The sequence below is a fragment of the Schistocerca piceifrons genome, chromosome 2, assembly GCF_021461385.2.
Source record: "Schistocerca piceifrons isolate TAMUIC-IGC-003096 chromosome 2, iqSchPice1.1, whole genome shotgun sequence".
Classification (NCBI taxonomy): Eukaryota; Metazoa; Arthropoda; class Insecta; order Orthoptera; family Acrididae; genus Schistocerca; species Schistocerca piceifrons.
In genome coordinates this window covers 769,859,131-769,873,823 of record NC_060139.1, presented here as the reverse complement: position 1 = coordinate 769,873,823, position 14,693 = coordinate 769,859,131, and the positions used below count along the sequence as shown (strand labels likewise).

General features: G+C 36.5%; 2 protein-coding genes across 7 annotated transcripts in view; one reads left to right on the top strand and one right to left on the bottom strand.

Moving 5' to 3' along the window:
• LOC124777995 (transmembrane protein 231) overlaps positions 1-12,062 on the top strand; it is a 35,911-nt gene extending 23,849 nt beyond the window's left edge. The window contains exons 3-4 of one of the 2 annotated variants that reach the window (XM_047253564.1): positions 2,141-2,366; positions 9,322-12,062. In XM_047253564.1, coding sequence (XP_047109520.1) covers positions 2,141-2,366; positions 9,322-9,587 — 492 coding nt within the window. In that variant the 3' untranslated portion in view covers positions 9,588-12,062. The remainder of the gene's footprint in view (positions 1-2,140; positions 2,367-9,321) is intronic. The other variant, XM_047253563.1, reaches the window with a different exon arrangement.
• LOC124777997 (mitochondrial import inner membrane translocase subunit Tim21) overlaps positions 11,556-14,693 on the bottom strand; it is a 51,873-nt gene continuing 48,735 nt past the window's right edge. For all 5 annotated transcript variants that reach the window (XM_047253570.1, XM_047253567.1, XM_047253566.1 and 2 more), the window contains one exon: positions 11,556-12,083. In XM_047253570.1, coding sequence (XP_047109526.1) covers positions 11,946-12,083 — 138 coding nt within the window. In that variant the 3' untranslated portion in view covers positions 11,556-11,945. The remainder of the gene's footprint in view (positions 12,084-14,693) is intronic.

Sequence of the window (14,693 nt, the reverse complement as noted above, 5' to 3'; positions counted from 1 at the left end):
ACTGTTGAAGCATTACACCTTCAGGGTGCTGACAATGACGTAACCTATGAGTTGAATTGTGGGAGGGAGAAAGTTTGGTGAAGAAGACAGTAGAGCCAGAGAAGTTTGTTAACAGTCATTAGGCATTGGGTCATGAAAGAAATAGCTCACCATCATATCCGGAGAATTCAGAGATAAACCATAGCAGAAGTAAAATCAGCCACATCTCAGAATACGGACATATTAGTTCTTCATTACGACTTTGCTGAAAACTGATCTGTTGCCTTGTGGAACGAAATTCAAAGTTACCACTTGCACACATCACAGGTATCAATATTCACAAGTGGTGCACACTTCGTTGGAACATCGGTCTGTTTTGCTATTGTCAGTGATGATCTTTTTCATCACAGTGCACATGCATGCTACATAATTGATGACGTAGCATTTAGAGGCCATGCGTGTCCTAAACATGTGTATGATACTGATGGTGCAGCGTCTCATTTTAAAAATTGCTTTCAGCTGTGTGAGCTTGGTCTACACTATAGTGCGGGAATTAAGACAAAAAAATGGGTATTTTCAGCAACATGTCATGGAAAAAGTGCGTAGGATGGGGTAGGAGGCCTCTTAAAACATCTTGAAAAAAGATTTAATCTCCAGCATGAAACTGTTGATGCTATAAGAGATGTTACTGGATCTGTACACACCATATCAACATTAGTAACAAACCTGAAACTCTTAATTCTAAATGAAAGTACATTAAGGGAGTTCCGTTTAAAAAACGAGAAAAGTGGTCTGCTATTAAGCGTGTGGTAGTAATACAATCAATTCACTACTTTCATTGCAAGAACAGTCCTTCACGAAATGCAGCCTGTTACTGTATGTGAAATGCAGAGATCATGGTATACATTAGAAGACTTTGTGTGAGGCACTTCATTTCTGATGTGTATGACAATCAGTGGTGGGCAGGACAGATAATAAGTGTGTCTAATGAGCTGAAAGGTATAAATGTCTCCTTTGAACCTCATGGTACTGCTAATGCTTTCCAATGGCTATCCTCATAAGACCAGTGTCCAGTTCCTATTTCCCAAGTACTGCTCTTGTTGAATCACCCTTTGTCTGTGTGCAAATTCAGCTCGGCTATACAACTTCAATGAGGAGCAGATGAAAAAAACAAATTAACTCTTTTCGACAGTGCAGTGTTGATTGTTACCCTGAAGGCAATTTTAATTCGTGGAAAGTCACAAAGAAGTAAAATCATTACCGAAGACGATAACAATTTGTGAATAACATCACAAAAAGAAACTGGGTGTAAATATTCTATATCTCATTTTTGTCATAAAATGCTTTCGAACAAAATTATGAATTGCTTTTCCATTTGCTCATAATGTTGTAAAGTAATTATTTTGATTCATAAATACCAGTTTTGCATGACATTTACATAAAATCAGCGATCAATTTAAATATTTAAATGTCCATGGCTTTTTGACCTTGAGGACAGAGGTAGGTCAAAGAACCAAAAAATTTCAGATTTTTTCATCTTTATGTTCAATTATTTTAACAATTTAAGAATTTCATGCATTAATGTCATAACTGACAGTTAGCAGTCCTTCTGCTTTATCATTTCTCAAGACAGTTAACATCCTGTGACTACACATATTTTCAGAACATATTTTTTAAATTCGCATTACAAATTTTCGTAACTTAAAAAAAATAAAACCTCAGAAGTGTGTGTGTGTGTGTGTGTGTGTGTGTGTGTGTGTGTGTGTGTGTATCATATCTCATAGTATTGGGAACAAAGTGTTTATTGAAAATAAATTCTGATCTCTGTCACTTTCGGTTTTTTAATCATAATTTTTCAACTTTCCCATTCGTTACGACATTTTTGCAAACACTCTCATTTAGAGAGGTCTGTAGCATTTTAACAAACCATCAGAAAATCAAAATTATTATAGTTTTGGAGAGGTATCATGTGGAACTTCAACATTTTTATTTATTTATTTTTATTTTTTCCCAGGAAACTTTGAAATAGTGATGTAACACAATCACTCTTGACCTATGTGATTTGAGATGAAGTCGTCCACAGGACAGTTTTCGAAATTCATTACATTTTGTCATAAACATGAGAAAATGTTTCAGAAGTAATTGTAAATTTTTATTGCAGAAGTACAGTGCATTTCAAATGGAGTCACTTGCCATCATTCAGCATTCATCTAGTCTGCCAGGTGCAAGATTTGACATAGTAGGTGACCTGAAACTAGTTCAAAAACAACCACTTTTTCATGATGGAAGAGATGTGAGCTTTAATTATTCTTGCATAGATGAAGAAAGCACTGATCCGCAAGTTTTTAATTTGCAGAAAATTATAAAAGAATATGTTGGCAGGAATGGTAAGTATTACAGCTTACAAAAAATTGGTGTGTTGGATTTTTTTTTTAAGCAGATATATTACAACATTACTACAAACTGATTTCTTCATATCAGTTTAGAGGTTATAAGTTCACAAGCTTTCTTTCTTTTATCACTTAGAAACATTTGGTAGCATGGGGCTATCACTGTAGTTGCTTACTTCTTTGCTTCTTTGTGGACTCTCTAACAGTAGTTAAATTGTTTTTCAGCAAGCATAGGAATCACCACCTTCAGAGGCCAATTTGTGTGTTTGCAAAAGTCCTCTTTTTCCCCTCGCACAGTTTTTTCTTGATGGCATCAAATGAGGTAATTGATACAAGTGTTATTGTGGTAGCACAGATTTTAGCTAAGGAGCTTGCAGAAGACTTTAATCAAGAGCAAATGGATACAAAAATAGATTTCTCATGTAAATCATTTGTGGTCGTCAAATGCGCTGATAAAACAGTTGTTAGCAGGAGACACTGTATGTTTGTAAATAAGTTTTGAATAAGTAAAATTGAGCTATATTTCTTATTCTACGCAAAGGTCAGATACATGTGTGTGACATGTCATGCCAGTTCACATGAAGCTACAAGTAACAGTCACACACCGGACAACTGGAAACACTCTCACTGTTGTATGCTCACTACTTCCCATTAGCTCAATTTCTAAATTTGTGTGTCGAATGCTTGGTGCTATTTACAATACTCTTAAGATATATCTGAAAGTAAAGCTCTAATCTCACTAGTTCTGCCTTCCCCCCTCCCCTCTCTCTCGTAGTTAGTTTTCTAAAAAATCACAGGTGCTATAAATGTGCAATTGTGCATAACCATTCATCACTCAGTAATTGCACCAATAAGAACACTTGTGTTTTGTGATATTGCATCCTACATCAAGAGTAGCTTTAAATTTCTTGAGGCACTTCATTGTAAAAAATACACTTAATGACTAAAACAAATCTTTATTATTATTATTATTATTATTATTATTATTATTATGCTAAAATCAAAGTGCCCTTAACATACCTTTTTTTCAAATTATGTCCAAAAATGTTTCTTTTATTAGTGAAAAACATATAATGAATGGCATCACATATAGACATATAAGATAGCTTATAAAGCTCAAAATAATGAGTTACAAAATTTTGAAGGTCACCAGTAATAAAATCCCAAGTATAGTTGTGTACTGGACTTTCACTAAAACGTCCTCACTATGAAGTCTAACCGTGTATTTCACAAAGATTTCCTGCAAACATAAATGTTGTAGTAGCTCACTAGAGCAGAGTGAATATATGTTGTACCACTGATGAGCACTTGTCTATCAACTGACCAACTGTCATAACTTCCTCCTTCACTTTCTGAGCCGTTAGATTCAGTTTTGAACTCAGGATCACAGGACAAACCCATCCTTTTTTGAAAGCATAGGCTAAACAAAAAGGCAGGAGAGACACTGAAAGTGCGCATTTTGTTGTGAAGCATCCAAAGGTGCCTACTGTAGAGATGATCTCTAGAGGCAACCACCTCAGCCAGGCTACAAATGTAGGACCATATGCTCTCTAGCAGTCGAACATTGAACTATCAGTGCTGAAATGGATATAACTGGGGTTTTATTATTTTGAAGGTCTGTTGTTAAGTTGCCTAAGTGTACTTGGTATTTAGTTTCCGTGTCAGAATAATGAAAACATGGTAACTCGCGGTTTTATATTAAGTGGTTAACTAGTTCTGCAGTAATGTGAACCTCAGCAAGGTCACTCCCTAAGTCAAAGTACTTTAACAATGTGTTGCATTACTGCAAATCATGCTGTGTTACTGTAGTATTAATCAGTGATTAAAAGGGACTGCTGCAGGCTAGAAGGTTTAAGAACATTCTGACTGTTCAATATTGTTGTAAGCAAATAGTTAGCCCTCAACACAAGCAGACAGCTAAAGACTTGTGTTGTTGAGCAAACAAAAGAAGAATGAGAGTAGTTCCATGTAACTGTAGTTGCTGAAGCTCTTGTGCAGTGGTGGGGCAAGCTGCATTAGGACAGGAAGTCAAACCGCTTTTAACTTTCCTGGCTACTATGACAGTGGCCCAGTATTTTGAAGTTTCCACAAGTGAGGTAGTTGGCACAAGTGCTGGTAGTGGAGTAACATGCAAGTTTTCAGTGCTTCTAGAAACTTGACTTTATCCAACTATCACGCTAAAGATGATGTTTCACTCGCCCGCTTTTTTAATAAATTGCTTTTAAAAGGGTATAGTATACTTTAAATAATGCAGCTTACAGACCTAATTTATTTCCACAAGTAACAGAGATCATGAATTAGAACCAGGGATCACATTTTATACTCTGTAAATGACAAATTGTAATAACCCGATTGTAAGACGAGGTTTTTTTCCCAAATTAGGGGGTCATCTTTCATTTGTAGATTAAACTAGTGCTGCTGCGGTCAACTTTTATACAGTGTATAATAGATTAAGATAGGGGTTGTCTTACATTTACAGAAGAAGCTTTGGCTATTGAGGTTTTGTACAGATTTATTTTGAACAATACTGAAGCGTAGGACATAGCAAACAATACTTATGTTTGAATGCGCTTGCAGTAGTATTGACCTTGCTTGAACAATGACATGACATATGACTCATGGCCCTAGGGCTGTATGGCAAGGGGTATTCGACACACTATGAACTAGCTACAAAAATAATAAAATACTCTGCTTAAAAATTGACAAATTTGTTAAACACAGGAGTAAATAACATTAAATACTATTAACTTACAAACTTTTGTTGTAGTTCAACAGATTTGCAATAAAAGATCTCATACCTGTATTGATACCATATACATACATACATTCATTCATTTATGCTGCTTTTTAAGTAAAGATAAATTTCATATTTATTTGGGTATGAGCAATTCAATCACTTTACAAACATTTCATATTGGAGAAAATTGTTATCAGCTATTAATCAGCTTCAGAACAAGTTGATGACATTCAGATGAAATGAGAAGGAAAATTAATCCAGAATGAAATGTCTAAAGAATGAAACAAATTAAACTGACTATTATTGTCACGAGGATAAATTACAGTTGAAAGACCTGTTACGGAGATAGTACAAACAGATGTCATTATATTATGGGGCAAGTGATAGTTCAGTTATAGGACTGAATAGTGATTGTGATTTTTTATTTATGTATTAGTTGCTGCTGTTACATATGTCCTGCTCCCTAGAAGATATTGCCGTCCATGTTTCCCTGTTGCTTGAACACAGCACAACAGAAAGTTGGAGGGGGCACAGTGATAAAACTTGGCTTTGCTTGAATCAGTTTGCACTCAGAATCAAATTGACTTCAAAATTGGACAAATATTGAAGAATAGCATACGTGTCTACAGGAGGTGCTAAAAGTGATGGGGTCAGTACCATATTCACATATTTCATGCAGAAATGTTGTCGACATTCATTGTGAGGAGTGACTGTAATGATTAGGGGTGTGTCAGCTGCTGGTTCTACACAGTCAATGAGAGAGTGGCGGGCAGACAGTATGTTCGGAAGCAAGAGACACTGTAACAGTCTCACATCAGTATAGAAACAAGATCCACAGGGAGGTGGGAGCTGTGTTCTAAACAAACAAACAAAAAAATAAATGCAGCAGAGATAAAAATTAATGAAACAATTTTATTTATTTATTTTATTTTTCCACTTTTTAAACAGCTCCTTTACATCAATAAAAAGTTTGTAATTTTGATTAGTCAGAATGTGTTAAAAAATAAATCTAAAAAAAGGTGGTCATCTTATAATCAGGTAAATATGGTTTTAAATGAAATTATTTACAGTTACAATAAACTGTATTTTAAAAATAATTCAGTCTTGTGCTGACAAAATACTAATTTTTTTCATTATGCAGCAATATTTTAGCAGTTTGTATAAAAACAGGAATTTGAATCATCATCAGTCACTAACAAGAATTGGTTCCCAACAGTTCTTGTTTAGGACTTTTGTAATTTCTGTGCATCACTTCTGGTAAATGCTGTGATTATTCCTTCTGTATAGAAATGGCATATTCCTTTTGCTGCATCATCGGAGCAAGCTATTGCTCATCACGAAGAGACCTTTATATCAATACAATATTAAGTTTGAACTTTCCTCTTTCTTCTTGCTGGAGACAAATAACCAGATAACTTGTCAGTGATAAGTGAGATATAGCCACTCACTGAATACTGAATATTTGATGGAAGATTTTGTGGTGAGCGTTGAACAGTGGTTGCCCTGAATCCAGTTGCTAGTTCAGGAAATTATAGCCATTGTGGAGATTCTTAATTACAAGTAATAGTAGCACTGAATTTGAAGAAATACTCGGCATGTAAATAAGTTACATTAAGACAGGTGGAGATTTGACAGATATACCATTATATGGGCACTGGAGGTTTTACGTATTGCAAGATGTTTTGGTGCAGATATGCCTGCCAGAATTGCTGTTGTTAAATGTTTCACTGTGGAAGGTATTACAGCTCCACAACTGTTCTATCTATCAACATAATGTGAGAAGATGATGAGTCGGAGATAGGTACAACACAAAAACTGTCACAAATATAGCTTTTGGTCAGTAACGCCTTTGTCAAAATTAAACAAAAAACACACACAAGAGCGCGCGCGCAAATGCAAACGCAGCTCACACACGACTGCAGCCTCAGGCAACCGAGGCCAGGTGGATGAACAGATTTTCCTGATGACGATCATGAATGATGCCCTTGTACTATCGACTTGTAGGAACATTTATGTGCTTGCCAGGTATTTCTCCATCTTTTTCACATTCAAACATAACTCAACAAAGAAACATCATAAAATTATTAAGAACTTACATGGCACATATGTTAAATGTACATCAATGGTTCAAAAATCTCTCTCTCTCTCTCTCTCTCTCTCTCTCTCTCTCTCTCTCTCTAGGAGGAGGACCTTGCCCAAATACTTAATATTTTAGCAGTCTTTTAATTGTGACAAACTCAACACCTGATTTATGTGGTGAGTAGCAACCTATCCATATTGTTATTATTCCATACTGGACTTTCCAACACCTGTTTACTTGACCCTTGAAGTGATGACACTCATGTCAATCAGTAATCGGCAGTAAAAATCTAATTTTGTAAAGTGATGTTTAAGTGGTATTGCATGTAGCAGGAAAGTCAAGAACTGGACAAGTAAGTTCTAAACCACTCAAAAAAATTTTGCACCATCCCCATTAAATTTATCTGGATACTCTTTTGAACACATGCATTTGTGTAATGGAGGTAAAATTAAACCAGCATTTTCAGTGTACTTCAGTAGAGTCTACTGTCTCTCCATTAGCAAGTATGATACTGTAGCTTTTGTTCACTGCTTTTTGGTGGACATTGAGGGTCATTGTAGGGGTGGTTGGTTCATTCGGAGGAGGGGACTAAACAGCGAAGTCATTGGTCCCATCGGATTAAGGAAGGATGGAGAAGGAAATCGGCATCCCTTTTAACAGGAACCATCCCAACATTTACATGAAGCAGTTTAGGGAAATCATGAAAAACCTAAATCAGGATGGCTGGACGTGGATTTGAACCGATGGAGGGTCATTATAAGCTTATGTTATGTGGTACATATATAATCATTTAACAGCAAGAGGAATCTTCCGCAGAGGAATACACTCATCAGACAGACATATGCCACAGTGACATCATTTGAACATTCAAATACCATCATTTACTAATGTCAGATGCCTCGTGTTGTTGTCAGGGTTTGCACCCACCCATCTTTGTCCAGGAGGCAGCAATTAACCAAGTGGAATAACCTGCTGTGTTTGGAACTAGTTGAAACCTCCAGTGGCTGATCTCAAGAGGGCTGCCAATGAAAAGTGGGACAGGTTTGATTGACAAGTCTCATTCTGGGGCAGCATGTCAAAGAGGATCTGATCATCTTACAGTACACAGGATGGAACAACACAGTATTAAATGTTAACCAGAAGCAGTTTTTGGTCTCAGAATAGGGCACTTTTAAACATAATGGTTTTATTTTGCTTATTTTTTAATTTAACAGTGAAAGTTGTTAAGTTTATTCCGTAAGGTTTATTCTTTCATTCTTTGCTCCCCTTGAATTGAAGTGCATACACATTTGCAGAAGCAGATGATGAAAAATTGTTGAGCAGTTTGCATGAATTCACTGCATGGTAACATGAAGTGTGCTTTTTTACTGTCATTAAACAAAATTCAAATTTTCCTTGTAGTAGAAGCATGATGAAAAGTGCATGTTGTATTACGGTCATCACTGTTTCGCACAAGTTTAAGGACATATTCCAAAACTGATGTGTGATGTAACTGGATGTTCTTTGCTATCAATGATGTGAAGCTAAAAAATAATGTTCCTGACACAATGCGTCAAAAAGTTTTAGTTTTGTACTAATTTAATTTTAGTGCTACACAACATTAGCCCCCACATTATGGAAACATGGTGGGTACCAGTGAAGTTTAACACACATATAAGAAACTTCTTCAGTTTGTAATGTGAAATTTCTTTGCATATGGCATTAATGCACTAGAAAAGGCTTCAAGGCAAATGATACAACTAGTGTAGCCTAGCCTCATTAGATAATAATCTTACAACTGATGTTTTGTGTGCCCTTTATTATTTATGCTGTTAAAGACTTTTGTCATTTCTTCAGTTAGTTGTAATTTGGCCTTCTTTCTGCAATTAGCTCACTAAACAGCACAAGTTTTAGTAGAAAATTTGTGAATATCATTATTTTACTCATTTAATATGGAATTAATAAAAACAATTGGTTCAGGTCAGATCATGGTGCTAGGAGTGTGTCTATGTGGTGATTCATTGTAGTGCCTGCACTGTAGAACATGTGCGTTTCTTTGCTTATTCCATTTTTCTTGCTGTCAATGCATATACGTCGGTATAGTATTTCAGTTTTTTAATGTAATGAACTTAGTTTAAATGGTTCAATCATTTCAGTTTCTACTGCAGTAACAAATGCATATCCACTGTGGACTGTCGGAAGAGCCGCTGGTGCCCCATTTGTTATATCAGCCACAATTTACTATCCAGAAGATACTATTCTGTATAAGCCTGGTTTCTGGCAAGTTGTCAAGTGGGCATGGGTACAGTATTTATCAGTGCTGGTGGTAATAATGTATATTACCAACAAAATAAAAAGCTATGTATTTGGGAACTACCTCATTTCCAGCTTCAGAATTGTACCTTGGAAAAAAGATGTATGAGTGCTATTTCACATGTTGACTCAAAGTATATTTACATCTGTGATATTTCTGTGGTTAATAATGCCACTCGTAATTTTGTATGAACACTTTTTTACCTTTTTATGTAATAAAATAGATGTATAGAAACTTTGTACTATAACTTAAACCTTGGCCAGTACTGAGATCTTGCAGTAAACAGCAAAACGAGTTGCCTCAAGGAAGTTAAGTAAGAGCTAAGTGTAACAGCTTTAGAAGTGTTTGAATAATCCTGTAATTAAGGAACTGAAAAAAATGGTGTTGCCATAAACCACACCAAACTTAGCACACACGTGTGTGTTGTAAGTATTAAGGGACTCAAAGATAAGGAGAAATTAATTATAGGGATAAAATATGGAACTCTTGCAGAACTGGTCACTAACTTCTGAAATTGAGACAAAGTATTGAGTCCAAACAGCATTGTTTTACAAATTTGTTCCTGTAATATAGAGATAGTTGGCCTCTGGACTTCTACCCCTATTCAGATTCCAATATTTCTTGGAACACTTAGTTCATACTGTTGCCATCAATATGTAAGCCATTGAGAATGCGCACAGCATATTATCTCTCTAATGAAATCTGTTGCCAGTTATTGACAAAACTATGAAATTAATGACTATCACAAATACATCACTAAAAGAAAGTGATCTTGACTGCCTGATACTGAATGTACTGCCAGATAATGTGTATTTGGTTTAGAAATTTCTTGACATGTAACACTGCAAAGCAATACTCCAGCAGAGGGCTGACAAGCGTGGTGTAAGCAGTCTCTTTAGTAAAACTGTTGCACTTGCCAATAAATCAATGTCTTTGCTTTGCTTTACCCACAAAATTGTGTATATAATTGTTCCAGTTTATTTGTAATTGTAATCCCCAATATTTAGTTGAATTTATAGCCTTTAGATTTGTGCGATAACAATGTGACCTCTTGCTGTATTCCTTCTGCCTCAGTACCAGTATATCCACATTTAAGAGACTTGAGAGTTTCTCCATCAAGGAAGGAGGTCAACATAGCATGCCTCAGAGAGTGTTGTATTAAAGACTCAGTTTATAACTGCTGCATGTATTTTAGATGATGCTGTGCTGTTGTTTGGGCTCTCAAGTTTGAACATTGTGCCTAATTATTACACATTGTGGGAAAAATGTGGCTTCATCAGTGAACATAGCTTGTAACAGACACTTGTGCGTCAGTTTCGTGAAGTATCTCTCAGGCATATTTCATACGATGCTTCGTGCCTCAGCAGAGCGACTCTTCCATGTATATATGAGTTCAGCCATTGAAGTTCCCACTATGATATTGTGTACACACTGTACATATGTTTTTCGGAAGAGCAACCCATGGAGCTGGTCTCAATACAGTCATCTATTAATGACAGTGTGTGTTACCTACAGTAATTTTAAGTGAAATTTTTAAAGGATTTCAAATGCATACTTGGCACTTATTCTGTCAGCTTATCAGAGGCAAGTTGTGGTGTAGACCTCCATGGTATATTTCCAAGACACTGCCTGTAACAAGAAATTTCTTTTGCTGTCCTCTACTCATTTTTTGACGAGTGCTGTTTCTGGATACATGACAGCAGTACCTTTCGGCCGTGTCACTAAACCTCTTTGCATTAACTCTATTCGCAGCTGCTGTAATAAAATGGGATTTCATTATTTTAAAAGAGACTATAATCTGTCATAACCAGTTATCTTAGTAACCACCATTCTCAACTAAGCTACCCTTCTGTCATCCTCCAGGGCAAACATTAATATCGCTACAGGGATTTATGTAAACTAACATTTACTTTGAAGGTATGTGATAAGGACTGTCACCTCTCATAATGTGCAACCATTTGATCTTCACTGTGAAATCTATAATTTATAATCACTCCACTTCCAGCACCTATAGGATGGCCCAGTCTACATGACTGTTGTGAGTAAGGAGTCTGAAGGCAATAAAAAAGACACCTAAATTGTTCTCAATTTTTATTATAAATTTTCTTTTTCAGTAAAAGGATTCTAAAGATATTAATTACTCATTGAAGCTTGACATCACAATATTGTAAAGGTACTGTGTTTGTTTTGTACATGACTTGTATATGTGCTATTTGCACAATTCAGTCTCCACAATCTTATATTGTATAGAAGAGTTAAAAATATCCAAAAAAGAAAAATATTAATTACAAAGTATTATACATGATCGACATAAGATGTTCTTTCAAAATATATCTGCTGCATCAATTGAGTTAAATTATTCCCGACAATGATTACCTTATTTGTATAAAGCATTCTACGCATTCTTGTATAAAATATACCCACACAAAAGAGATCCTGACAGCACAAGGAAATCAATTAACTGCTTTACACAAGCAGATTGTCAAATGGCTTTTCAACTGGCGATGGCACATCATATCTATTGTCTTCAAGAATTATTGTTTCTCTTGGAAAATCATCCATCTGTACGAATAAATACCTGTATTCAAACTCCTTCTTATCATTCTGGAAATAGACAAGAAGATTAGGTTGTAGTATATGACCAAGCTATATAAATCAACAAAATAATCAATTCTTGAAAATATAATGTAATTGGACAGATAAAAAAAACCTACTCCCCAAGCTGCGGCAAAAGGAGGAGCCACTGGTTCCGAAAGCTTGCACATTGTAATACCATTTGTATGTGTGTTCTCTTACCACCATTTGGTGTGATTAGAGTTTTTACCTAACCAATTACATGAGCTATATAAATGTAGTGCAAAATATGTATCACTAAAACAACAATATTGCAGGTACAAACTATATATACTGTGTGTGTCTGAAAAGTAACATACTTCAAAGCTCTTTACTCGTACAACTGTTTGGGGATTGGTTAAGTCCTATGTCTACATCCATACTCTGAACAGCATGAGAATGGGTAATTTCCATTGTATTACTTGTTACAGTTTTTCCTATTACAATCACATGCAGAGCAAAGGATGAAAGACTGCTTAAATGCCTCTGTATGCACTGTAATTAATCTAATCATGTCTTCATGGGCCCTATCGAAGAAATATAAGTATGTACGGGTCTGTAATAGCTTATATTCCTCACTTCATACTGATACTTGAAACCTTGTAAGTACACTTTTACAGGATAATTGACATTTATCGTGAAGGAATTTGCCACTCTGCACCACTTAACAAGATTATCAACATCTGATTGAATATTGGTTAAGCTTTTTTTCAGGCAGTGCATTATAGTTAACTGTGTCATCTGTAGGTCACTATTAATTTTTATGGGTCATTTGTGATGTCCTCCTTGTAGACAAGTGTGACGTGGGCAAAATTTCTTACTAGAGGGATCTGTGGTATATGCTGTTAAGACAGAGGCTATTTCATTTACAAAATACTGTGCAGAACCCAACAGTAATTCCATCTGTTTCTCAATACCATTGCAACTAATATTTATAGCACACATTTTTGCATTGATGGGATAATTACACTGGGTCAGCATTCCTGGAGCTTCCTTTCTAAGGGACACTTGAAAATGATGTCCAGCATTTTCCTGCTTTAGCTTTGCTACTCTCATTTTTCAATCATGTATAATGCTTAAGCATCTAGCCACTAGCTTCAGTGCCAGTAACAGATGTTACATAAACCACAAATTTCTTTTGGGTTTGTGAGAAATCTTTTGCAAGATTCTACTCCAGAAGTCGCTGAATGCTGCACACATTGCTCTCAAAGCCAAATGTGTTTTATTCAGCATCTATCTATTGACTCACACTTTGGTTTTGTTTGGTTTGGTTCTTTAGAAGTTTTTTTTTTTTTTACAGTGACTGTGTATCGCCCTCAACAGCATGAAGGCATGCGAATGCCCAGTTGGAGATGCTCCCCAGAGTATTTATTGCAAATCTTCTACCTGATGATGAAAACACAGATCTACAGATACACACCAACCTAAAAACAGAACTAGTAATTGGCTACAAAAGTGAAACATCACGTGCCCTTTTATGCAACAGGAAGTGTCTGAGCAACTAAAGAGGAAAAAAGCCCCTGGCTCCAATGGCATAACAGATGGCAGTGCTCATTACCCCTTTCCCAATGGAGACACAAAAGAAAACCCTGCACTGGGGAGAATACCTGCTAATACTGTAATCCTCAAGAAAGCTGCGCATAAAAACCCAACCTATCCACAATTCTACCTAGCAATCTGCTTACTGAACGCACAATCTTGAAGGTCAAAGAAAGCCTTCTGTGTGACAGACTACAGTCACACAGGCAGCTAGTGGGGCTTAGCTTGAATTAATACGGATTTCAGAGAGGAGGGGGGGGGGGGGGGGGGCAAGTGATGACACCATGAACCAAGCACTCTGCATAATAGAAAACAGATCGGAAATATGTATAACCATAATGATAGACATTGCAGGCACACTTGACAGCCTCTGATGGCCTGCAGAGTTTCACATCTTAGGGAGCTGCAGGTACCAGCCTCCGGGATTACTGTAGGGACAGGGTTGCTGAGTGCCTAGCAGGTAACCGGGGAATGGTCATAAGTCTCACTAAGGCATGCCCACAAGGATCCATACACTGCAGGCACACTTGACAGCCTCTGATGGCCTGCAGAGTTTCACATCTTAGGGAGCTGCAGGTACCAGCCTCCAGGATTACTGTAGGGACAGGGTTGCTGAGTGCCTAGCAGGTAACCGGGGAATGGTCATAAGTCTCACTAAGGCATGCCCACAAGGATCCATATGCGGGCCCATCTTCTGGGACCTAACAGTAGAACGTCTATTACATCTTGTGGAGAACCTTGACTGTGCTGACAGAATCACCATATATGTCAATGACCTGCTTATTTATTATTAGTTCCATAGGACCAAATTGAGGAGCAAATCTCCAAGGTCACGGAACGTGTCAGTACGTGAAATTACAACATAAAAGTTAGAAGAGATGAAAATAAAATGTTTATGAACCCAAAAAAAGTCAAGCCATAAGTTTCAGTAAACGCAATCAACAATATAACACAAGAATCAGCTTAATTTTTCAAGGAACTCCGCAACAAAATAGGTGTGACCCATGACGAAATTCTTCAGTTTCAATTTGAAAGCATGTGGATTAGTGCTTAGATTCTTTA